The sequence below is a fragment of the Pleurodeles waltl genome, chromosome 12 (assembly GCF_031143425.1).
Source record: "Pleurodeles waltl isolate 20211129_DDA chromosome 12, aPleWal1.hap1.20221129, whole genome shotgun sequence".
In the NCBI taxonomy this organism is placed as follows: domain Eukaryota; kingdom Metazoa; phylum Chordata; class Amphibia; order Caudata; family Salamandridae; genus Pleurodeles; species Pleurodeles waltl.
This window is the reverse complement of record NC_090451.1, coordinates 710,948,530-710,974,576: the sequence shown is the minus strand read 5'-3', so window position 1 is coordinate 710,974,576 and position 26,047 is coordinate 710,948,530. Positions and strand designations below refer to the sequence as shown.

General features: G+C 47.6%; 1 protein-coding gene across 1 annotated transcript in view; it reads right to left on the bottom strand.

Moving 5' to 3' along the window:
* The window catches only part of LOC138267865 (snaclec coagulation factor IX/factor X-binding protein subunit A-like), a 65,848-nt gene that overhangs the window by 27,458 nt on the left and 12,343 nt on the right, over positions 1-26,047 (bottom strand). Inside the window, exon 4 of the mRNA XM_069217090.1 lies at positions 15,261-15,401. Within this exon, the coding sequence (XP_069073191.1) occupies positions 15,261-15,401 (141 nt within the window). The remainder of the gene's footprint in view (positions 1-15,260; positions 15,402-26,047) is intronic.

Here is a 26,047-nt window from a genome sequence, read left to right as displayed (position 1 = left end):
GTTTTAAGGGCAGCCCCCATGTTAACCTATGAGAGAGATAGGCCTTGCAACAGTGACAACCATATTAGGCAGTATTTCACTGTTAGGGCATGTAGAAAAAAACCAGTACATGTCCTAACTTTAAGATATACTGCACCCTGCCCATGGGGCTACCTAGTGCCTACCTGAGGGGTGCCTTACATGTATCAAAAGAGAACGTGTGGGCCTGGCAAGTGGGTACACTTGCAGGTCAAATTGGCAGTTTAAAACTGTGTGTACATGGCTAGTCATGGGGGTGACACAATCAGTGCTGCAGGCCCTTTAGTAGCATTTGATTTACAGGCCTTGTGCACCTATAGTGCACTTTATTAGGAACTTACTAGTAAATCAAATATGCCAATCATGGAAAAGGCAATTACATGTACAGTTTACATGGGGATCACTTGCACTTCAGCACTGGTCAGCAGTGGTAAAGTGCCCAGAGTAACAACACCAGCAAAACAGCATCCAGCACACGGTAAAACATGGGAAGCAGAGGCAAAACAAAGATAGGGGAGACCACTCCAAGGATGCCAGGTCTAACATTTACCATTAAAGAAGGTTTTAAGTCACAATTTCGCAAACACCAGGCATGAAATGTTTTCCTGTTCCCAATCAAATAATAGCACCTATTAAATGAAATAAGGCAAACCAATGTTAGCCTATGGAAGAGGTAGGTCTCACAGTAGTGAACAACAAATGTACACTGCACCATGACATATGGGCTACATAACAAGGCATGTCAAGGGGCAATATTGCCATGTTGAATTAGTAGTTTAAAACTGTAATCAGGCATAATAGGTGCTGCAGGCCCACTGGGCACATTTTATTTAAAGGCCCTGGTTTTATGGTATACCACTTTACTAGAGACCTATAAATATGCCAGTCAGGTATAAGCCAACTATACCATGTTTTAGGGGGAGAGCGCAGGCACTTTAGCACTGGTTAGCAATGGTAAAGTGCACAGAGACATACAGCCAACTAAAACAAATTCTGCAAAATAGAAGCGTGTAGGCAAAAAGTTTGGGGGAGCACCACCCTAAGGCTGACACACGATATTCTTTTTACATCATTTATGTTTAAAAAGTAATGCTATGTTGACACAATGGAAATATTGTGACATTACAGTGTGTTCATCCCATTAATTAACACAGTGCACATTAACTGCTAACCAATTCTAAAGTGCTTGTGCTCTCTCCTCTAAACATGGTAATACTGACTTATCTCCATTTGGCAAATGTAATTTACTTATAAGTCCCTAGTAAAGTGCACAATATTTGCCCAGGGCCTGTAAATTAAATGCTACTTTTGGGCCTGCAGATCTGATAGTACCTCTGACGTAATTACCCCTTTAAACACATTGCAGGTCTGCCATTGCAAAGCCTGTGTGTGTGTAGTTCTGAACTACAGACACAGTGCGACCTGGTCAAATAATCCTCTTGCCAGACCTAAACATTCCTTTTCAATACATATATTCAATCCTGTGGTAGGCCCTTGACAGCCCAGAAGGCAGAGTATAATGTAGTTAAAAAGTAGGACATGTACTTTTAAGTTTTACATGTCTTGGTAGTAAAAAACTCTTAAATTCTTCTTTCACTACTGTAAGGCCTATCCTTGCCATAGGATAGCATTGGAGTTGCCTTATTACACTCTATAAGTGTGATAACTTCCAAGTGGGAAGAGATATTTCCTTCAAATTTGGTGTCTTAGGAATCACAATTTTAAATCCTAACTTATAGTGAAGTCAGATTTTAAATTGCAATTCTGAAAATGTCACTTTTAGAAGGTTGGTATTTTCTTACCTTAGCCATTTGGTGCCTGCTGCCTGTCTCTGATCACATGTCTGGCATGAGTGACAGCTGCACTTTGTGTATTTCCTCTTGGCAGCCACACACAATGGGACCTGATTGGCTATCCGAATGGGCTTTGTCCTGTCCCCACACAAAGGGCTGCATAACCCTCCATAGTGAATCTGGAGCCTACAAAGGGCCAACAATGGTGACATAGCCCTTAATAAACCTTATTTCATTCTGCACATTCTATGAGTGTAATTTCCAAGTGGAAATAGATAATTTCTTCAAGTTTGGTATCTCTGGAATCACAATTTAAAATCCTAACATGATGAAGTCAGATTTCAAATTGCATTTCTTAAAATGTCACTTTTAGAAAGCTGCCATTTGATTGCCTTAGCCATTTGGTGCTTGCAGCCAATCTTTGGTCACATGACTGGGCGTAGTTGGCGGCTGGCTATGTGTTTTCCTCCTGCACAGACATATACAATGAGAGCTTAGGTGTGACTTGATGGGCGATCTAGGGCAGGATGGGAGAAAGGAGAAGGAAAGAGCCTCACTTACACATGAATAGGCTGTGTCCAGTCCACACACAAAGGGCCTAACAACCCTGTATTGTCTCTTTAGCCATTTTGGAGCCAGGACGGGCGAGGCAAGGAATTCCTTGCACTTCACAGTGAATGATTAGAAGTTTCTCCCACCTTCCAGAACCAGGCACCAAAGGTATAACTACTGGACCTGAGACACCACCACCCCCAGCATCCCCAAGCAGAAATGGTTTAATGCCGCTGCTGCGTGGATTGGACCCATGGCAAAAGACTCTCATGCCACTGCATCCCGCATTTTGGGTCCCACATATCGCCTTCAAAGCCGCAGCGGCGCAACGCTTCCCCAGAGCAGGTCCTTGCATCTCATCAATGACTGCTTCAATGACGACGACAAAATTCCACATCCCAGCTTCATCGTTCTTTGGAATCGATGTGTCACCTCTACTGCGCCACGCATCACTGACAGAAGCTTTCACATCGCAAGGCCCGTCTACGGGGTCCCGGATGTCAATGCAACAGCACTGCACACTGCAGCCTCGCTGCATCTTGGAACCAATGCATCGCCTTGACTGCATTAGCTCATCTTAAACCAGGATTTAAGGTACTTTGTTCAGTGGGCATAACTGGGTCCCTGTAGCCGGCCCACGCTCCATCAAGGTCAGCCTGAACTTGTGACTTTGTACTGACTCAGCACCACAAGAAATCCCCAATAGCGCTTTGTGCTGCTTGTCACCATTTTTAGATAAAGCTATAAAATTCAATATCTCCAGTTCTACTACTTGGCTTTGTGTCATTTTGGTCTTGTATTTTATTAAAATACACTTTATTGCCCTAACTCTGTTGTGGGATCCTTTTGTGGTGTGTTTTCACTGTGTTGCTGTTTGACGTGTTGCACAAATGCCATACACATTGCCTCTACGTTAAGCCTGACTGCTCTGTGCCAAGCTACCACAGGGTTGAGCCCAGGTTAAGTTGTGGTTTGTTTGTGTCTTATCCTGACAAGGATATTGGTTGCTGCTTGAACAGGGTTCATAACCCATTGAACCAACAACCCAATGTCTTGCAATGGTGCCTAAAATGGATCCTTCCAGGACACCACAGGTTTTACAAATGTACAGATTCTACACAGAACAAAAGTTGGTTCTCATTCAAAACACAGAACCAGACAACACATCTCCAACCTACATACTTTATCCAGCCAGTTCACAAAAAAGAGACAGAGAGCATATAAGTACTTGTTTTTGAGGACTCCAGAAAAGCTTTCCATCGATTGATCCATCAGGCACCCAAATCTCCACTCAATCAGAAGAGGGGAAGGAACATGTACAATGTATTTAAATAACCAAACTCTCAGACAAAATGCAGTGTCCCAGTGAACAATATGAACCAGGACAAATTCGCACAATGAAATTCATGAAACAGAGGTACTCTCTGAGCCCTTCTCCCTAAGATGCACATGAATGTTCTGCCTTTTACTGAACATAATCATTAGTGCAAAGTCTATTTCTAAGTGATATATAGATCTCCTCTATGATGATGAGTTACTATCCCCGCCACAACCAAAAGAAGGCTTACATCAAAGCCCAGGCATCATAAAATGGTACAGCATATGAGTAAGAAATTGGGTTATTGGTTGGGGAGTGGAAGTCCCACTTAGGCTACAACTACAATCCTTGTCATGGTGAACCAAAAAAGTCAATAAATTAACGTGTAGTAGTTAGGCAATAAAGCAGTCAGGCTTAACTTAGAGCCAAAGTTTAAAGTATTTATGCAGCACACAAACAGTAATAAAATGTTAACCCAACACAATAAAAATACCAAACCAATTTAGAAATCTAGAGTAAATTGTAATGCATAAAATGATACTAGAATAACAAAAACTTCAATCTGTTGAACTGGAGTTATAGAATTTCAAATGTTAGGTAGGTAGAGCGCCTAAAAATACGACGCCCCACTCCCAGTCATCTAGTTGTGCTAGACCAGGTGAAAGTCACAAGTTCAGGCCGACTGTATTAAGAGCAGGCCAGATTAGTCCCACTGAAAAAGTTACTGTCTCAAAGCTTGGAGCAAGGAGTTCAGTTCGACGTGGAAGAGGCCACATGAAGCAGAGAGGGCGTCGCAGAGAATCACGACTATAGTCAAAGAGTAGGTCTTGTGCCAAGAACGGTCGTAGCTGTAGCACAATGGTCCAGTTGGGTGTCGCAGACGATCACTGCTGGAGCTTTACAATGGTGACCACCACTGTCTGTTGTTCCTGTAGCATGAAGTGCAGATCTCATATTGTGGTCGTTGTGGGGAGTCATTGTAGCGCAAAGAGTCAAATTCATTGGAGCTTTGCATTGGTACTTGTTGCAGGCAGAAGAGTTTAGGTGCAATCCGGCCCGTTCGCGGTCAGAAAAGGACCAAAACTTCAGTGTTTCTCCTTTCTACTCAGGAGGAGCTTACCCGATGCCAGCCAAGGGTCCAGGACCTGGGAAGGCACCACTTGAGAAACAGGAACTCAATCCAGCAGAGGCCAGCCGGGCTCAGACAGGTCCAGTGCAGCAGGTTAGCTGGGCAGTTGCAGGGGGCCATTGGAGCTTGCTGTGTCCCTGAAGCTCAGGCAGGAGGTCAGCCAATCGAACCCTGGAGTCACTCAGACAGCCTGGGATGAAGGGAGCAGGTCCATTCTTCCTTTTCAGACAGCAAGGCAGTCCTCCGGTATCAGCAGGGCTGTCCTCTGGTGGCAGGGCAGTCCTTTCCTGTAATGTCTACAGTTCCAGGAGTGTACAGAAGAGTGGTTCAGGAGGTCTAATATTTATATATGTTCCCAATCATTGTGTGCTGGGGGGCACCTGGTTCTACCCTCACATCTGGTTCTTGAAAGCTCTTGTCTTTCCCTGTCAAGCTTCAACAAGTCTGGGGTGAAATCGGCTAGTGTCAGACTCCCGTGTGTGTTAGAGGCAAGCCCATTGAAGTGGGGTGGGGCACAGCTCCGCCCCTCGCTATCCCAGCAGGATGACCCATGCTGTCCACACCACACTTTTGTGTCACTGTCTACAAGGAATATAGAAACCCCAAAACAGAGCCATTCATAGTAATGTGACCCAGAACACTGGCAGAAGACACAAATGGTTGGGAAAAGAAAATGCCAACTTGCTAAAAGTAGCATTTTCAGAATTGAGGCTTACTATCTGACTTTACCTTTAAAGAAGATTTTAATTACAGTTAATTTGAATCCAAACAGCATATACCTATCTGCTTTCGCTCCAAATTAGTACTTATTAAATGTAATAAGACAACACAGTGTTAGATAATTGAAGAGATAGGCTTTGCAGCAGTGAAAAACAACTTTAACGTTTGGCGGCAACCTGGCAGTGTCGGTGGTCCGACCATGGGGGCTCCTCCACTGTCGTAATGTCGCAATCGAACCGCCACTTTGGCAGCGGTCTGACCGTGACTCTGGCGGTCTGGTGACCGCCAGGGTGATAATGGGGGCCTGGAAACGTATCTGACCAGGGAAATGCTTTGTGGAGCACAAGGCAACACAAAGGAGGCGCTTACAAGCAGAACATGGCAGATAGTACTTAACGGGGCTCTGGTAATTGGTGTCACAATAGCTCTTAGGGCGAACGAGATGTCATCAGCCAATGCAACAGAATGCTCATTCTTGGTTACTTTTGAAGATGTACGATTTCGTGAAAGGAAAACCTCTTTTCTTTTCACTGAATGGACCTTCACGGCTAGCTACAGTAAAAGCTGCACAATTTCTAGGGCTCACCTGCTCAAAAGTGGCTGCAAGTCCTCCCGCCTTAAAACTCTGAACATACAAGCAGAGGATGTAAACATGGAAATGTACCCCTGCACAGAAGGTGTAAACAGCAATCAGGCATTATACGTTGGAAAACCAAACAGAAACAGCACACAAGATTAAATGTTGCAGACCATTAAAAAGGGACCACAGTCATGGGGGATATGTCATGAGAAAGAAAATTACAGAATAGAGAAAACCTATGAACAAACGCAGGGTTAGTGAACATCAGATGGAATTAAAGACAGCGGATACAGGTAGACCTGGAAACCAGAGGGAGCCATTCAATGATACTCTTATGGAAGATGAAACGTGTTTTCTTATCCACTGCACGGACCAGCAAACCATGGAACACGGAACAGATAGAAGATGAAAATCATTCTTTTATCCACTACAAGGACCAAATAGAAGACAACACTCATTCTCGTATCCACTGCAAGGACCAGCAAACCATGAAACAAGGATCAAACAGAAGATGAAACTCATTCTGTTATCCACTGCAAGGAGCAGCAAGCCATGGAACAAGGATTGTATAGAAGATGAAACATTTTTCTTATCGGGCTAAAGGGTCTGCAAGGAATTCATCAGGGTTTTAACGATGTGAAAATCATTCTTTTATCCATTGCAAGGACCAGCAAACCGTGGAACAAGGATCAAATAGAAGATGAAACTCATTCTTTTACCCACTGCAAGGACCAGCAAAGCATAGAAGAAGGAGCGAATAGAACATGACACTCATTCTGATATCCACTGCACGGACCTGCAAACCATGGAACAAGGATTGTATAGAAGATGACACTCATTCTTCTCCTATCCACTGCACGGACCAGCAAATCATGGAACAAGGACCAAATAGAAGATGACACTCCCTCTCCTGTCCACTGCACGGACCAGCAAACCATGGAAGAAGGATCGTATAGAAGATGACACTCATTAATTTATCCACTGCAAGGACCAGCAAACCATGGAAGAAGGATCGCATAGAAGATTACACTCAGTCTTCTCCTGTCCACTGCAAGGACCAACAAACCATGGAAGAAGGATCGTATAGAAGATGACACTCATTCACTTAACCACTGCAAAGACCAGCAAACCATGGAACAAGGATCGTATAGAAGATGACACTCATTCACTTATCTACTGCAAGGACCAGCAAACCATGGAACAAGGATTGTATAGAAGATGAAACTTGTTTTCTTATCCACCTCACGGACCAGAAAACCATGGAACAAGGAACAAACAGAAGATTAAACTCATTCCTTTATCTACTAAAAGGACCAAATAGAAGACAACACTCATTCATTTTACCCACTGCAAGGACCAGCAAACCATGGAACAAGGATCCTATAGAAGATTACACTCATTCACTTATCCACTGCAAGGACCAGCAAACCATGGAAGAAGGCTCGTATAGAAGATGACACTCATTCACTTATCCACTGCAAGGACCAGCAAACCATGGAAGGAAGAAGGATCGTATAGAAGATTACACTCAGTCTTCTCCTATCCACTGCAAGGACCAGCAAATGGTGAAACAAGCAGTGAATAGCAGATGACACTCATTCTCCTATCCACTGCACGGACCAGCAAACCATGGAACAAGAAGCGAATAGAAGTTGACACTCATTCTCCTGTCCACTGCACGGACCAGCAAACCATGGAAGAAGGATTGTATAGAAGATGACACTCATTCTTCTCCTATCCACTGTATGGACCAGCATATCATGGAACAAGGAGTGCCTTGAAAGATGACACTCATTCTCCTGTCCACTGCACAGACCAGCAAACCATGGAACAAGGACTGTATAGAAGATGACGCTTGTTTTCTTACCGACCTCACAGAGTAAAAAAACCATGGAACAAGGAACAAACAGAAGATGAAACTCATTCTTTTATCTACTACAAGGACCAAATAGAAGACAACTCTCATTAATTTTACCTACTGGAAGGACCACCAAACCATGGAACAAGGATCCTATAGAAGATTACACTCATTCACTTATCCACTGCAAGGACCAGCAAACCATGGAACAAGGCTCCTATAGATGATGACAGACACTCATTCACTTATCCACTGCAAGGACCAGCAAACAATGGAACAAGGATCCTATCGAAGATGACACTCATTAACTTATCCACTGCAAGGACCAGCAAACCATGGAAGAACGATCGTATAGAAGATGTCACTTATTCACTTATCCACTCCAAGGACCAGCAAACCATGGAAGAAGGATTGTATAGAAGATAAAACTTGTTTTCTTATCCACCTCGCAGACCAGCAAACCATGGAACAAGGAACAAACAGAAGATGAAACTCATTCTTTTATCTACTACAAGGACTAAATAGAAGACAACACTCATTCTTTTACCCACTGCAAGGACCAGCAAACCATGGAACAAGGATCCTATAGACGTTTACACTCATTCACTTATCCACTTGAAGGACCAGCAAACCATGGAACAAGGATCTATTAAAATATTACACTCATTCACTTATCCACTGCAAGGACCAGCAAACCATGGAAGAAGGATTGGTTAGAAGATGAAACCTGTTTTCTTATTCACCTCATGGACCAGCAAACCATGGAACAAGGAACAAACAGAAGATGAAACTCATTATTTTATCTACTACAAGGACCAAATAGAAGACAACACTCATTCCTTTACCAACTGCAAGAACCAGCAAACCATGAAACAAGGATTGTATAGAAGATTACACTCATTCACGTACCTACTGCAAGGACAAGCAAACCATGGAAGAAGGATCATATAAAAGATGACACTCATTCTCTTATCCACTGCAAGGACCAGCAAACCATGGACCAAGGGTCCTATAGAAGATTGCACTCATTCACTTATCTACTGCAAGGACCAGCAAACCATGGAAGAACGATCGTATAGAAGATGACACTCATTCACTTATCCAAAGCAAGGACAAGCAAACCATGGAAGAAGGATTGTATAGAAGATGAAACTTGTTTTCTTATCCACCTCACGGACCAGCAAACCATGGAACAAGGAACAAACAGAAGATGAAACTCATTCTTTTATCTGCTACAAGGACCAAATAGAAGACAACACTCATTCTTTCACCAACTGCAAGGACTAGCAAACCATGGAACAAGGATTGTATAGAAGATTACACTAATTCACTTATCTACTGCAAGGACGAGCAAACCGTAGAAGAAGGATCGTATAGAAGATGACACTCATTCTCTTATCCACTGCAAGGACCAGCAAACCATGGAAGAACAATAGTATAGAAGATGACACTCATTCACTTATCCATTGCAAGGACCAGCAAACCATGGAAGGAGGATTGGTTAGAATATGAAACTTGTTTTCTTATCCACCTCACGGACCAGCAAACCATGGAACAAGGAACAAACAGAAGATGAAACTCATTCTTTTATCTACTACAAGGACCAAATAGAAGACAATACTCATTCCTTTACCAACTGCAAGGACCAGTAAACCATGGAACAAGGATTGTATGGAAGAGTACACTCATTCACATACCTACTGCAAGGACAAGCAAACCATGGAAGAAGGATCGTATAGAAGATGACACTCATTCTCTTATCCACTGCAAGGACCAGCAAAACATGGAAGAACGATCGTACAGAAGATGACACTCATTCACTTATCCACTGCAAGGACCAGCAAACCATGGAAGAAGGATTGTATGGAAGATGAAACTTGTTTTCTTATCCACCTCACAAACCAGCAAACCATGGAACAAGGAACAAACAGAAGATGAAACTCATTCTTTTATCTACTACAAGGACCAAATAGAAAACAACACTCATTCTTTTACCCACTGCAAGGACCAGCAAACCATGGAACAAGGATCCTATAGAAGATTACACTCATTCACTTATCCACTGCAAGGACCAGCCATCCATGGAACAAGGATCCTATAGAAGATTACACTCATTTACTTATCCCCTGCAAGGATCAGCAAACCATGGAAGAACGATCGTATAGAAGATGACACTCATTCACTTATCCACTGCAAGGACCAGCAAACCATAGAAGAAGGATTGTATGGAAGATTAAACTTGTTTTCTTATCCACCTCACGGACCAGCAAACCATGGAAGAAGGAACAAACAGAAGATGAAACTCATTCTTTTACCTACTACAAGGACCAAATAGAAGACAGCACTCATTCTTTTACCCACTGCAAGGACCAGCAAACCATGGAACAAGGATCCTATAGAAGATTACACTCATTCACTTATCCACTGCAAGGACCAGCAAACCATGGAAGAAGGCTCATATAGAAGATGACACTCATTCACTTATCCACTGCAAGGACCAGCAAACCATGGAAGGAGGAGGATCGTATAGAAGATTACACTCAGTCTTCTCCTATCCACTGCAAGGACCAGCAAATGGTGAAACAAGCAGTGAATAGAAGATGACACTCATTCTCCTATCCACTGCACGGACCAGCAAACCATGGAACAAGAAGCGAATTGAAGATGACACTCATTCTCCTGTCCACTACACGGACCAGCAAACCATGGAAGAAGGATTGTATAGAAGATGACACTCATTCTTCTCCTATCCACTGTATGGACCAGCATATCATGGAACAAGGAGTGCCTTGAAAGATGACACTCATTCTCCTGTCCACTGCACAGACCAGCAAACCATGGAACAAGGACTGTATAGAAGATGACGCTTGTTTTCTTACCGACCTCACAGAGTAAAAAAACCATGGAACAAGGAACAAACAGAAGATGAAACTCATTCTTTTATCTACTACAAGGACCAAATAGAAGACAACTCTCATTAATTTTACCTACTGGAAGGACCACCAAACCATGGAACAAGGATCCTATAGAAGATTACACTCATTCACTTATCCACTGCAAGGATCAGCAAACCATGGAACAAGGCTCCTATAGATGATGACAGACACTCATTCACTTATCCACTGCAAGGACCAGCAAACAATGGAACAAGGATCCTATAGAAGATGACACTCATTAACTTATCCACTGCAAGGACCAGCAAACCATGGAAGAACGATCGTATAGAAGATGTCACTTATTCACTTATCCACTGCAAGGACCAGCAAACCATGGAAGAAGGATTGTATAGAAGATAAAACTTGTTTTCTTATCCACCTCTCGGACCAGCAAACCATGGAACAAGGAACAAACAGAAGATGAAACTCATTCTTTTATCTACTACAAGGACCAAATAGAAGACAACACTCATTCTTTTACCCACTGCAAGGACCAGCAAACCATGGAACAAGGATCCTATAGACGTTTACACTCATTCACTTATCCACTTGAAGGACCAGCAAACCATGGAACAAGGATCTATTAAAATATTACACTCATTCACTTATCCACTGCAAGGACCAGCAAACCATGGAAGAAGGATTGGTTAGAAGATGAAACCTGTTTTCTTATTCACCTCATGGACCAGCAAACCATGGAACAAGGAACAAACAGAAGATGAAACTCATTATTTTATCTACTACAAGGACCAAATAGAAGACAACACTCATTCCTTTACCAACTTCAAGAACCAGCAAACCATGGAACAAGGATTGTATAGAAGATTACACTCATTCACGTACCTACTGCAAGGACAAGCAAACCATGGAAGAAGGATCATATAAAAGATGACACTCATTCTCTTATCCACTGCAAGGACCAGCAAACCATGGACCAAGGGTCCTATAGAAGATTGCACTCATTCACTTATCTACTGCAAGGACCAGCAAACCATGGAAGAACGATCGTATAGAAGATGACACTCATTCACTTATCTAATGCAAGGACCAGCAAACCATGGAAGAAGGATTGTATAGAAGATGAAACTTGTTTTCTTATCCACCTCACGGACCAGCAAACCATGGAACAAGGAACAAACAGAAGATGAAACTCATTCTTTTATCTGCTACAAGGACCAAATAGAAGACAACACTCATTCTTTCACCAACTGCAAGGACTAGCAAACCATGGAACAAGGATTGTATAGAAGATTACACTAATTCACTTATCTACTGCAAGGATGAGCAAACCGTAGAAGAAGGATCGTATAGAAGATGACACTCATTCTCTTATCTACTGCAAGGACCAGCAAACCATGGAAGAACAATAGTATAGAAGATGACACTCATTCACTTATCCATTGCAAGGACCAGCAAGCCATGGAAGAAGGATTGGTTAGAATATGAAACTTGTTTTCTTATCCACCTCGCGGACCAGCAAACCATGGAACAAGGAACAAACAGAAGATGAAACTCATTCTTTTATCTACTACAAGGACCAAATAGAAGACAATACTCATTCCTTTACCAACTGCAAGGACCAGCAAACCATGGAACAAGGATTGTATGGAAGATTACACTCATTCACATACCTACTGCAAGGACAAGCAAACCATGGAAGAAGGATCATATAGAAGATGGCACTCATTCTCTTATCCACTGCAAGGACCAGCAAAACATGGAAGAACGATCGTACAGAAGATGACACTCATTCACTTATCCACTGCAAGGACCAGCAAACCATGGAAGAAGGATTGTATGGAAGATGAAACTTGTTTTCTTATCCACCTCACAAACCAGCAAGCCATGGAACAAGGAACAAACAGAAGATGAAACTCATTCTTTTATCTACTACAAGGACCAAATAGAAGACAACACTCATTCTTTTACCCACTGCAAGGACCAGCAAACCATGGAACAAGGATCCTATAGAAGATTACACTCATTCACTTATCCACTGCAAGGACCAGCCATCCATGGAACAAGGATCCTATAGAAGATTACACTCATTCACTTATCCCCTGCAAGGATCAGCAAACCATGGAAGAACGATCGTATAGAAGATGACACTCATTCACTTATCCACTGCAAGGACCAGCAAACCATGGAAGAAGGATTGTATGGAAGATTAAACTTATTTTCTTATCCACCTCACGGACCAGCAAACCATGGAAGAAGGAACAAACAGAAGATGAAACTCATTATTTTACCTACTACAAGGACCAAATAGAAGACAGCACTCATTCTTTTACCCACTGCAAGGACCAGCAAATCATGGAACAAGGATCCTATAGAAGATTACACTCATTCACTTATCCACTGCAAGGACCTGCAAACCATGGAAGAACGATTGTATAAAGATGGCACTCATTCACTTATCCACTGCAAGAACCAGCAAACCATGGAAGAAGGATTGTATAGAAGATGACAATCACTCACTTTTCCACTGCAAGGACCAGCAAACCATGGAAGAAGGATTGTATAGAAGATTAAACTTGTTTTCTTATCCACCTCACGGACCAGCAAACCATGGAAGAAGGAACAAACAGAAGATGAAACTCATTCTTTTACCTACTACAAGGACCAAATAGAAGACAGCACTCATTCTTTTACCCACTGCAAGGACCAGCAAACCATGGAACAAGGATCCTATAGAAGATTACACTCATTCACTTATCCACTGCAAGGACCTGCAAACCATGGAAGAACGATTGTATAAAGATGGCACTCATTCACTTATCCACTGCAAGAACCAGCAAACCATGGAACAAGGATTGTATAGAAGAGGACACTCATTCTTCCCCTATCCACTGCATGGAACAGCAAATCATGGAACAAGGAGCGAATAGAAGATGACACTCATTGTCCTGTCCACTACACGGACCAGCAAGCATGGAACAAGGATCGTATAGAAGATGACACTCATTCACTTATCCACTGCAAGGACAAGCAAACCATGGAAGAAGGATCGTATAGAAGATTACACTCATTCTTCTCCAATCCACTGCACAGACCAGCAAACCATGGAAAAGGAGCGAACAGAAGATGACACTCATTCTCTTATCCACTGCAAAGACCAGCAAACCATGGAAGAAGGATCGTATAGAAGATGACACTCATTCACTTATCCACTGCAAGGACCAGCAAACCATGCAACAAGGAAGTACAGACAAGGAAGCTCATTCTCTTATCCACTACATGGATCTACAAGCCACAGAAAAGTAATTTTATAGGACATGAAAGTAATTCTCTCAGCCACTGCACTTAGTAGGAGGCATTGACAAGATACTACTTTTGATATTTAGAAATCAAAGTCGCTGGCTGTTGAAAGCTAAGCCTTGAACAGAAATGGTAAGTCCTGCTGCTGACAACTGCGACAGAAGAGACCACTGTTCACTACCTGGCAGCAATCAACCACATAATCCACTTAAAACTACAAGAAGGCCTCTGCGTAAAGCCTCTACCGACTATGAGGACATCTCTGCAGGGATCCAGTAACCCCATCTTAGTCCCGATTTCTTTTTTTAAGTATTCAGAGTTTAATTAATATATGACGTCTCGAGAAAATGTACTGAACACCAAGCTATCACAGCACATATTTGTTATGATATTGAAGCATTAGCATGTTGTGTTGTATTGTAGTGCTTCATACTACAGTGGATCATTTGAGCAGTGTAGGTGCTCGACAAGTTCTACACAATATGTTCCATCACAAGATGGTGAACCCTCACACACCAGGCAGACACAGATTCTTCATGCCAACATCACACATGAAAGTCAACATCTACTCACGGAACTCTCACTGCTGTGGTTCACAATATCACCTTAGGAAATACCGACCTGCACATATATCGACTGCCAACAAGTTGTGAAGGTAGGCGTACCTTTGTGATATGCTAGCAATCAATACTATCAAGGTGACGTCAGTGCGGGTCAATATTATAACTTCAATATTGTGACTCCTGTTCACAAAACACTGGCCCGCTGAGGGAATCTCGTCGTCAGACCCCATAATCAAGTATGATTGTTACCTTTCGAATGAAAGTACCCACTTTTATAACCTGTCTGTGTGACGCAAGACAGCTCAGCGTGTTAACACATGCTGCTGACATCTGCGGTGGTCTACGCGTCATGAACTGTAATTGCGTTAAAGCCAGCTCAGACATCCATCCATCTGAGGTCGGTGATTTTAGCACCAGTAGCCAGAGTGAACACCTGTTATTTACAGCACCTGCGAACGGCAGAAGTGCGGTATGAAGCGCTATACGGAGAAAATGTTTATTATCTGTCCTTGCAGGCTGCATGGACTGAGCTTACCTCATATCTAATCGTAGCTCCGATCCAATAGTTCCCACTGTCAGAGTTCCCATTCTTCATCCTCATGAGAAAATAGATGAAGGCGTCCTCCTCCTCACTGAGCACTGAGGCTAAGTGACCACTTAGTTCCTTGCAGTGGGCCTTAAAGACACAAAACGCAAATGAATTCTTCATCGAAAGGTTCAACTCTCACTTACTGTCCCCGACAAATGTCCCGCCAGTCTGTAAGATACTGAGAAGGGCCCTGCACCCCACCTTCCCACTGTAGTGCCCCCCTAGTCTACGGTTCATGTGTGGTGGCATTCCTATAACCATGGGGTGTGGGACTCCTTACCCGACACATTTATTTCATTACTTTTGTGTCAACTTTGGAGGTGCTGGGAGAGCCCCCCCTTCATTAATATTCAGGACCTAATTACGAGGTCTCCGTAACATTACGACCCATGCGTAAAGTCATGTTTACGCATGGGTCCGAATGACGAGTTTGAAACTATTTAACACAACCAATAATGTTAAGTATGCGTCAAATAAATCAACCGTCTTTAAATTTCAGCAGGTCAAACCTGCTGAAATTTAACAGGGGCAAAACAGTATTTACTGCAGCGTGCAGGTTTTGGTGCATTAAACACCATAGCTTGCATATTATTCCCCATCAGCTTGTAATAGTTGTTATACATTGCACCTGATAAATAACGTACCCTGTGGTATCTGTTACGTATCTGGAGCAATAAATCAATCAATCAGGATTTGTAAAGCGCTACAAATCACCCAGCAGGGTATCCAGGTGCTTGCAGATCCCAGAGACTCATTCTAACAGTCAGGTCCGAATTCCAGAAGTGAGGTGATGGTCCGGACTTGGGAGGCTGCACAAAAACAGGGGGAAAAGCAAGGAGAAAGCAGTGAAAATGACAGAAAAACACGGAGAGGGCACTCAAAAACAGGGGAAAAAGCAAGGCAAAGGCAGGAGCAAGAGCGGTGCAGCACCTGGGACGCCTTTGCTTGTAATCAGACCCATCTTGTTTACCTGGGGTCACTGCCTAACTTTTGGATTATTCTGCTGCCAGGACAGCACCTTGTTCTAGAGATAGTAGAACTGACCCCACTCAGCCCTGTCCACATGTGAAGCAGACGTTAAGGACACGGGTGCACTTACCTCCCCCTTCACTGCCTTTTAGTGCCGAGTGGCCGCGGACACCCCGGTGAATGGGGTCATGTTCTGACTGCCCATGCGGTATAGAGCTCCGGGTCTGACTGCCCATGCAGTGTAGAGCTCAGAGTCTGACTGCCCATGCAGTATAGAGCTCAGGGTCTGACTGCCCATGCAGTGTAGAGCTCAGGGTCTGACTGCCCATGCAGTGTAGAGCTCAGAGTCTGACTGCCCATGCAGTGTAGAGCTCAGGGTCTGACGGCCCATGCAGTATAGAGCTCAGGGTCTGACGGCCCATGCAGTATAGAGCTCAGGGTCTGACGGCCCATGCAGTGTAGAGCTCAGGGTCTGACTGCTCATGCGGTGTAGAGCTCAGGAAGGGTCTGACTGCCCATGCGGTATAGAGCTCAGGAAGGGTCTGACTGCCCATGAGGTATAGAGCTCAGGGTCTGACTGCCCATGCAGTGTAGAGCTCAGGTTCTAACTGCCCATGCAGTATAGAACTCAGGTCTGACTGCCCACGCAGTGTAGAGCTCAGGGTCTGACTGCCCATGCAGTGTAGAGCTCAGGGTGTGACTGCCCATGCAGTGTAGAGCTGAGGGTCTCACTGCCCATGCGGTATAGCGCTGAGGGTCTGACTGCCCATGCAGTATGGAGCTCAGGGTCTGACTGCCCATGCAGTGTAGAGCTGAGGGTCTGACGGCCCATGCAGTATAGAGCTCAGGGTCTGACGGCCCATGCAGTGTAGAGCTCAGGGTCTGACTGCTCATGCGGTGTAGAGCTCAGAGGTCTGACTGCCCATGCAGTGTAGAGCTCAGGTTCTGACTGCTCATGCAGTGTAGAGCTCAGGGTCTGACTGCCCATGCAGTGTAGATCTCAGAGTCTGACTGCCCATGCAGTATAGAGCTCAGGGTCTGACTGCCCATGCGGTGTAGAGCTCAGGGTCTGACTGCCCATGCGGTATAGAGCTCAGGGTCTGACTGCCTATGCAGTGTAGAGCTCAGGGTCTGACTGCCCATGCGGTATAGAGCTGAGGGTCTGACTGCCCATGCAGTGTAGAGCTCAGAGGTATGACCGCCCATGCAATATAGAGCTCAGGGTCTGACTGTCCATGCAGTGTAGAGCTCAGTGTCTGACTGCCCATGCAGTATAGAGCTCAGGATCTGACTGCCCATGCAGTGTAGAGCTCAGGGTCTGACTGACCATGCAGTGTAGAGCTCAGGGTCTGACTGCCCACGCAGTGTAGAGCTCATGTTCTGAATGCCCACGCTGTGTAGAGCTGAGGGTCTGACTGCCCATGCAGTGTAGAGCTCAGAGTCTGACTGCCCATGCAGTATAGAGCTAAGGGTCTGATGGCCCATGCAGTGTAGAGCTCAGTATCTGACGGCCCATGCAGTATAGAGCTCAGGGTATGACAGCCCATGCAGTGTAGAGCTCGGGGTCTGACTGCTCATGCGGTGTAGAGCTCAGGAAGGGTCTGACTGCCCATGCGGTATAGAGCTCAGGAAGGGTCTGACTGCCCATGAGGTATAGAGCTCAGGGTCTGACTGCCCATGCAGTGTAGAGCTCAGGTTCTAACTGCCCATGCAGTATAGAACTCAGGTCTGACTGCCCATGCAGTGTAGAGCTCAGTATCTGACTGCCCATGCAGTATAGAGCTCAGGGTCTGACTGCCCATGCGGTATAGAGCTCAGGGTATGACTGCCCATGCAGTGTAGAGCTGAGGGTCTGACTGCCCATGCAGTGTAGAGCTGAGGGTCTGACTGCCCATGCGGTATAGAGCTGAGGGTCTGACTGCCCATGCAATATGGAGCTCAGGGTCTGACTGTCCATGCAGTGTAGAGCTCAGTGTCTGACTGCCCATGCAGTATAGAGCTCAGAGTCTGACTGCCCATGCAGTGTAGAGCTCAGGGTCTGACTGACCATGCGGTATAGAGCTCAGGGTCTGACTGCCCACGCGGTGTAGAGCTCATGTTCTGAATGCCCACGCTGTGTAGAGCTGAGGGTCTGACTGCCCATGCAGTGTAGAGCTCAGGGTCTGACTGCCCATGCAGTATAGAGCTCAGGTCTGACTGTCCATGCGGTATAGAGCTCAGTATCTGACTGTCCATGCAGTATGGAGCTCAGGGTCTGACTGCCCATGCAGTGTAGAGCTCAGGGTCTGACTGCCCATGCGGTATAGAGCTTAGGGTCTGACTGCCCTTGCAGTGTAAAGCTTAGGGTCTGACTGCCCATGCAGTGTAGAGCTCAGAGGTCTGACTGCCCATGCAGTGTAGAGTTCAGGTTCTGACTGCTCATGCAGTGTAGAGCTCAGGGTCTGACTGCCCATGCAGTGTAGAGCTCAGAGTCTGACTGCCCATGCAGTGTAGAGCTCAGGGTCTGACTGCCCATGCAGTGTAGAGCTCAGGTTCTGACTGCCCATGCAGTATAGAGCTCAGGGTCTGACTGCCCATGCGGTGTAGAGCTCAGGGTCTGACTGCCCATGCGGTATAGAGCTCAGGGTCTGACTGCCCATGCGGTATAGAGCTCAGGTCTGACTGTCCATGCGGTATAGAGCTCAGTATCTGACTGCCCATGCACTATGGAGCTGCTCAGGGTCTGACTGCCCATGCAGTGTAGAGCTGAGGGTCTGACTTCCCATGCAGTATAGAGCTTAGGGTCTGACTGCCCTTGCAGTGTAGAGCTTAGGGTCTGACTGCCCATGCAGTTTAGAGCTCAGAGGTCTGACTGCCCATGCAGTGTAGAGCTCAGGTTCTGACTGCTCATGCAGTTTAGAGCTCAGGGTCTGACTGCCCATGCAGTGTAGATCTCAGAGTCTGACTGCCCATGCAGTATAGAGCTCAGGGTCTGACTGCCCATGCGGTGTAGAGCTCAGGGTCTGACTGCCCATGCGGTATAGAGCTCAGGGTCTGACTGCCTATGCAGTGTAGAGCTCAGGGTCTGACTGCCCATGCGGTATAGAGCTGAGGGTCTGACTGCCCATGCAGTGTAGAGCTCAGAGGTATGACCGCCCATGCAATATAGAGCTCAGGGTCTGACTGTCCATGCAGTGTAGAGCTCAGTGTCTGACTGCCCATGCAGTATAGAGCTCAGGATCTGACTGCCCATGCAGTGTAGAGCTCAGGGTCTGACTGACCATGCAGTGTAGAGCTGAGGGTCTGACTGCCCATGCAGTGTAGAGCTCATGTTCTGAATGCCCACGCTGTGTAGAGCTGAGGGTCTGACTGCCCATGCAGTGTAGAGCTCAGAGTCTGACTGCCCATGCAGTATAGAGCTAAGGGTCTGATGGCCCATGCAGTGTAGAGCTCAGTATCTGACGGCCCATGCAGTATAGAGCTCAGGGTATGACAGCCCATGCAGTGTAGAGCTCGGGGTCTGACTGCTCATGCGGTGTAGAGCTCAGGAAGGGTCTGACTGCCCATGCGGTATAGAGCTCAGGAAGGGTCTGACTGCCCATGAGGTATAGAGCTCAGGGTCTGACTGCCCATGCAGTGTAGAGCTCAGGTTCTAACTGCCCATGCAGTATAGAACTCAGGTCTGACTGCCCATGCAGTGTAGAGCTCAGTATCTGACTGCCCATGCAGTATAGAGCTCAGGGTCTGACTGCCCATGCGGTATAGAGCTCAGGGTATGACTGCCCATGCAGTGTAGAGCTGAGGGTCTGACTGCCCATGCAGTGTAGAGCTGAGGGTCTGACTGCCCATGCGGTATAGAGCTGAGGGTCTGACTGCCCATGCAGTATGGAGCTCAGGGTCTGACTGTCCATGCAGTGTAGAGCTCAGTGTCTGACTGCCCATGCAGTATAGAGCTCAGAGTCTGACTGCCCATGCAGTGTAGAGCTCAGGGTCTGACTGACCATGCGGTATAGAGCTCAGGGTCTGACTGCCCACGCGGTGTAGAGCTCATGTTCTGAATGCCCACGCTGTGTAGAGCTGAGGGTCTGACTGCCCATGCAGTGTAGAGCTCAGGGTCTGACTGCCCATGCAGTATAGAGCTCAGGTCTGACTGTCCATGCGGTATAGAGCTCAGTATCTGACTGTCCATGCAGTATGGAGCTCAGGGTCTGACTGCCCATGCAGTGTAGAGCTCAGGGTCTGACTGCCCATGCGGTATAGAGCTTAGGGTCTGACTGCCCTTGCAGTGTAAAGCTTAGGGTCTGACTGCCCATGCAGTGTAGAGCTCAGAGGTCTGACTGCCCATGCAGTGTAGAGTTCAGGTTCTGACTGCTCATGCAGTGTAGAGCTCAGGGTCTGACTGCCCATGCAGTGTAGAGCTCAGAGTCTGACTGCCCATGCAGTATAGAGCTCAGGGTCTGACTGCCCATGCGGTGTAGAGCTCAGGGTCTGACTGCCCATGCGATATAGAGCTCAGGGTCTGACTGCCCACGCAGTGTAGAGCTCCGGGTCTGACTGCCCATGCAGTGTAGAGCTCAGAGTCTGACTGCCCATGCAGTATAGAGCTCAGGGTCTGACTGCCCATGCAGTGTAGAGCTCAGGGTCTGACTGCCCATGCAGTGTAGAGCTCAGAGTCTGACTGCCCATGCAGTATAGAGCTCAGGATCTGACGGCCCATGCAGTATAGAGCTCAGGGTCTGACGGCCCATGCAGTGTAGAGCTCAGGGTCTGACTGCTCATGCGGTGTAGAGCTCAGGAAGGGTCTGACTGCCCATGCGGTATAGAGCTCAGGAAGGGTCTGACTGCCCATGAGGTATAGAGCTCAGGGTCTGACTGCCCATGCAGTGTAGAGCTCAGGTTCTAACTGCCCATGCAGTATAGAACTCAGGTCTGAGTGTCCATGCAATGTAGAGCTCAGGGTCTGACTGCCCATGCAGTGTAGAGCTCAGAGTCTGACTGCCCATGCAGTATAGAGCTCAGGGTCTGACTGCCCATGCGGTGTAGAGCTCAGGGTCTGACTGCCCATGCGGTATAGAGCTCAGGGTCTGACTGCCTATGCAGTGTAGAGCTCAGGGTCTGACTGCCCATGCGGTATAGAGCTGAGGGTCTGACTGCCCATGCAGTGTAGAGCTCAGAGGTATGACCGCCCATGCAATATAGAGCTCAGGGTCTGACTGTCCATGCAGTGTAGAGCTCAGTGTCTGACTGCCCATGCAGTATAGAGCTCAGGGTCTGACTGCCCATGCAGTGTAGAGCTCAGGGTCTGACTGACCATGCAGTGTAGAGCTCAGGGTCTGACTGCCCACGCGGTGTAGAGCTCATGTTCTGAATGCCCACGCTGTGTAGAGCTCAGGGTCTGACTGCCCATGCAGTGTAGAGCTCAGAGTCTGACTGCCCATGCAGTATAGAGCTAAGGGTCTGATGGCCCATGCAGTGTAGAGCTCAGTATCTGACGGCCCATGCAGTATAGAGCTCAGGGTATGACAGCCCATGCAGTGTAGAGCTCGGGGTCTGACTGCTCATGCGGTGTAGAGCTCAGGAAGGGTCTGACTGCCCATGCGGTATAGAGCTCAGGAAGGGTCTGACTGCCCATGAGGTATAGAGCTCAGGGTCTGACTGCCCATGCAGTGTAGAGCTCAGGTTCTAACTGCCCATGCAGTATAGAACTCAGGTCTGACTGCCCATGCAGTGTAGAGCTCAGGGTCTGACTGCCCATGCAGTGTAGAGCTCAGGGTCTGACTGCCCATGCGGTATAGAGCTCAGGGTCTGACTGCCCATGCGGTATAGAGCTCAGGGTCTGACTGCCCATGCGATATAGAGCTCTGGGTCTGACTGCCCATGCGATATAGAGCTCAGTATCTGACTGCCCATGCAGTATAGAGCTCAGGGTATGACTGCCCATGCGGTATAGAGCTCAGGGTATGACTGCCCATGCAGTGTAGAGCTGAGGGTCTGACTGCCCATGCAGTGTAGAGCTGAGGGTCTGACTGCCCATGCGGTATAGAGCTGAGGGTCTGACTGCCCATGCAGTATGGAGCTCAGGGTCTGACTGTCCATGCAGTGTAGAGCTCAGTGTCTGACTGCCCATGCAGTATAGAGCTCAGGGTCTGATGCCCATGCAGTGTAGAGCTCAGGGTCTGACTGACCATGCGGTATAGAGCTCAGGGTCTGACTGCCCACGCGGTATAGAGCTCATGTTCTGAATGCCCACGCTGTGTAGAGCTGAGGGTCTGACTGCCCATGCAGTGTAGAGCTCAGGGTCTGACTGCACATGCAGTATAGAGCTCAGGTCTGACTGTCCATGCGTTATAGAGCTCAGTATCTGACTGCCCATGCAGTATGGAGCTCAGGGTCTGACTGCCCATGCAGTGTAGAGCTGAGGGTCTGACTGCCCATGCGGTATAGAGCTTAGGGTCTGACTGCCCTTGCAGTGTAAAGCTTAGGGTCTGACTGCCCATGCAGTGTAGAGCTCAGAGGTCTGACTGCCCATGCAGTGTAGAGTTCAGGTTCTGACTGCTCATGCAGTGTAGAGCTCAGGGTATGACTGCCCATGCAGTGTAGAGCTCAGAGTCTGACTTCCCATGCAGTATAGAGCTCAGGGTCTGACTGCCCATGCGGTGTAGAGCTCAGGGTCTGACTGCCCATGCGATATAGAGCTCAGGGTCTGACTGCCCACGCAGTGTAGAGCTCAGAGTCTGACTGCCCATGCAGTGTAGAGCTCAGAGGTCTGACTGCCCATGCAGTATAGAGCTCAGGGTCTGACTGCCCATGCGGTGTAGAGCTCAGGGTCTGACTGCCCATGCGGTATAGAGCTAAGAGGTCTGACTGCCCATGCAGTGTAGAGCTCAGGGTCTGACTGTCCATGCGGTATAGAGCTCAGTATCTGTCTGCCCATGCGGTATGGAGCTCAGTATCTGACTGCCCATGCAGTGTAGAGCTGAGGGTCTGACTGCCCATGCGGTATAGAGCTTCGGGTCTGACTGCCCTTGCAGTGTAGAGCTTAGGGTTTGACTGCCCATGCAGTGTAGAGCTCAGAGTCTGACTGCCCATGCAGTGTAGAGCTCAGGGTCTGACTGCTCATGCAGTGTAGAGCTCAGGGTCTGACTGACCATGCAGTGTAGAGCTCAGGGTCTGACTGCCCATGCAGTGTAGAGCTCAGAGTCTGACTGCCCATGCAGTGTAGAGCTCAGGGTCTGACTGCCCATGCAGTATAGAGCTCAGGGTCTGACTGCCCATGAAGTGTAGAGATCAGAGTCTGACTGCCCATGCAGTATAGAGCTCAGGGTCTGACTGCCCATGAAGTGTAGAGATCAGGGTCTGACTGCCCATGCAGTATAGAGCTCAGGGTCTGACTGCCCATGCGGTATAGAGCTCAGGGTATGACTGCCCATGCGGTATAGAGCTCAGGGTATGACTGCCCATGCGGTGTAGAGCTGAGGGTCTGACTGCCCATGCGGTGTAGAGCTGAGGGTCTGACTGCCCATGCGGTATAGAGCTGAGGGTCTGACTGCCCATGCAGTATGGAGCTCAGGGTCTGACTGCCCATGCAGTGTAGAGCTGATGGTCTGACTGCCCATGCGGTGTAGAGCTCAGGGTCTGACTGCCCATGCGGTATAGAGCTCAGGGTCTGATTGCCCATGCAGTGTAGAGCTAAGGGTCTGACTGCCCATGCGGTATAGAGCTTAGGGTCTGACTGCACATGCAGTGTAGAGCTCAGAGGTCTGACTGCCCATGCAGTATAGAGCTCAGGGTCTGACTTTCCATGCGGTATAGAGCTCAGTATCTGACTGCCCATGCAGTATGGAGCTCAGGGTCTGACTGCCCATGCAGTGTAGAGCTGAGGGTCTGACTGCCCATGCGGTATAGAGTTTAGGGTCTGACTGCCCTTGCAGTGTAGAGCTTAGGGTCTGACTGCCCATGCAGTGTAGAGCTCAGAGTCTGACTGCCCATGCAGTGTAGAGCTCAGGGTCTGACTGCTCATGCAGTATAGAGCTTCGGGTCTGACTGCCCTTGCAGTGTAGAGCTTAGGGTTTGACTGCCCATGCAGTGTAGAGCTCAGAGTCTGACTGCCCATGCAGTGTATAGCTCAGGGTCTGACTGCTCATGCAGTGTAGAGCTCAGGGTCTGACTGACCATGCAGTGTAGAGCTCAGGGTCTGACTGCCCATGCAGTGTAGAGCTCAGAGTCTGACTGCCCATGCAGTGTAGAGCTCAGGGTCTGACTGCCCATGCAGTATAGAGCTCAGGGTCTGACTGCCCATGAAGTGTAGAGATCAGAGTCTGACTGCCCATGCAGTATAGAGCTCAGGGTCTGACTGCCCATGAAGTGTAGAGATCAGGGTCTGACTGCCCATGCAGTATAGAGCTCAGGGTCTGACTGCCCATGCGGTATAGAGCTCAGGGTATGACTGCCCATGCGGTATAGAGCTCAGGGTATGACTGCCCATGCGGTGTAGAGCTGAGGGTCTGACTGCCCATGCGGTGTAGAGCTGAGGGTCTGACTGCCCATGCGGTATAGAGCTGAGGGTCTGACTGCCCATGCAGTATGGAGCTCAGGGTCTGACTGCCCATGCAGTGTAGAGCTGATGGTCTGACTGCCCATGCGGTGTAGAGCTCAGGGTCTGACTGCCCATGCGGTATAGAGCTCAGGGTCTGATTGCCCATGCAGTGTAGAGCTAAGGGTCTGACTGCCCATGCGGTATAGAGCTTAGGGTCTGACTGCACATGCAGTGTAGAGCTCAGAGGTCTGACTGCCCATGCAGTATAGAGCTCAGGGTCTGACTTTCCATGCGGTATAGAGCTCAGTATCTGACTGCCCATGCAGTATGGAGCTCAGGGTCTGACTGCCCATGCAGTGTAGAGCTGAGGGTCTGACTGCCCATGCGGTATAGAGTTTAGGGTCTGACTGCCCTTGCAGTGTAGAGCTTAGGGTCTGACTGCCCATGCAGTGTAGAGCTCAGAGTCTGACTGCCCATGCAGTGTAGAGCTCAGGGTCTGACTGCTCATGCAGTGTAAAGCTCAGGGTCTGACTGACCATGCAGTGTAGAGCTCAGAGTCTGACTGCCCATGCAGTGTAGAGCTGAGGGTCTGACTGCCCATGAAGTGTAGAGATCAGGGTCTGACTGCCCATGCAGTATAGAGCTCAGGGTCTGACTGCCCATGCGGTGTAGAGCTCAGGGTCTGACTGCCCATGCAATATAGAGCTCAGGGTCTGACTGCCCACGCAGTGTAGAGCTCAGGGTCTGACTGCCCATGCAGTGTAGAGCTCAGGGTCTGACTGCCCATGCAGTATAGACCTCAGGGTCTGACTGCCCATGAAGTGTAGAGATTAGGGTCTGACTGCCCATGCAGTGTAGAGCTCAGGTTCTGACTGCCCATGCAGTATAGAGCTCAGGTTCTGACTGCCCATGCAGTATTGGACACAGGGCCTAGAAAGGGACCAGGACTCGCTGACAACCCCCACTGCGTGTGGCTAAATGCCTTACACTGTAGGGATTGACTACCCTCAGAGACTTGAGCAGAGGGGATGGCCAGTGGTTAGGCCAGGCAGCCAAGGCCCAGCAGTCCATGACCGAAGATCAATTAGGGCTCAGAACCTAGCAGCCACGTCTGGTAGCCAACCCTCTCAGTGCACAACCAAATGCCATGCGCTGTGGATGTTGGCCGCCCACAGAGAGTTAGCCGCACTGCCTAGGTGGTGTCTAGGCCCTGCAGCCAACCCCCTCACTGTGCACAGCACAGCTGCAA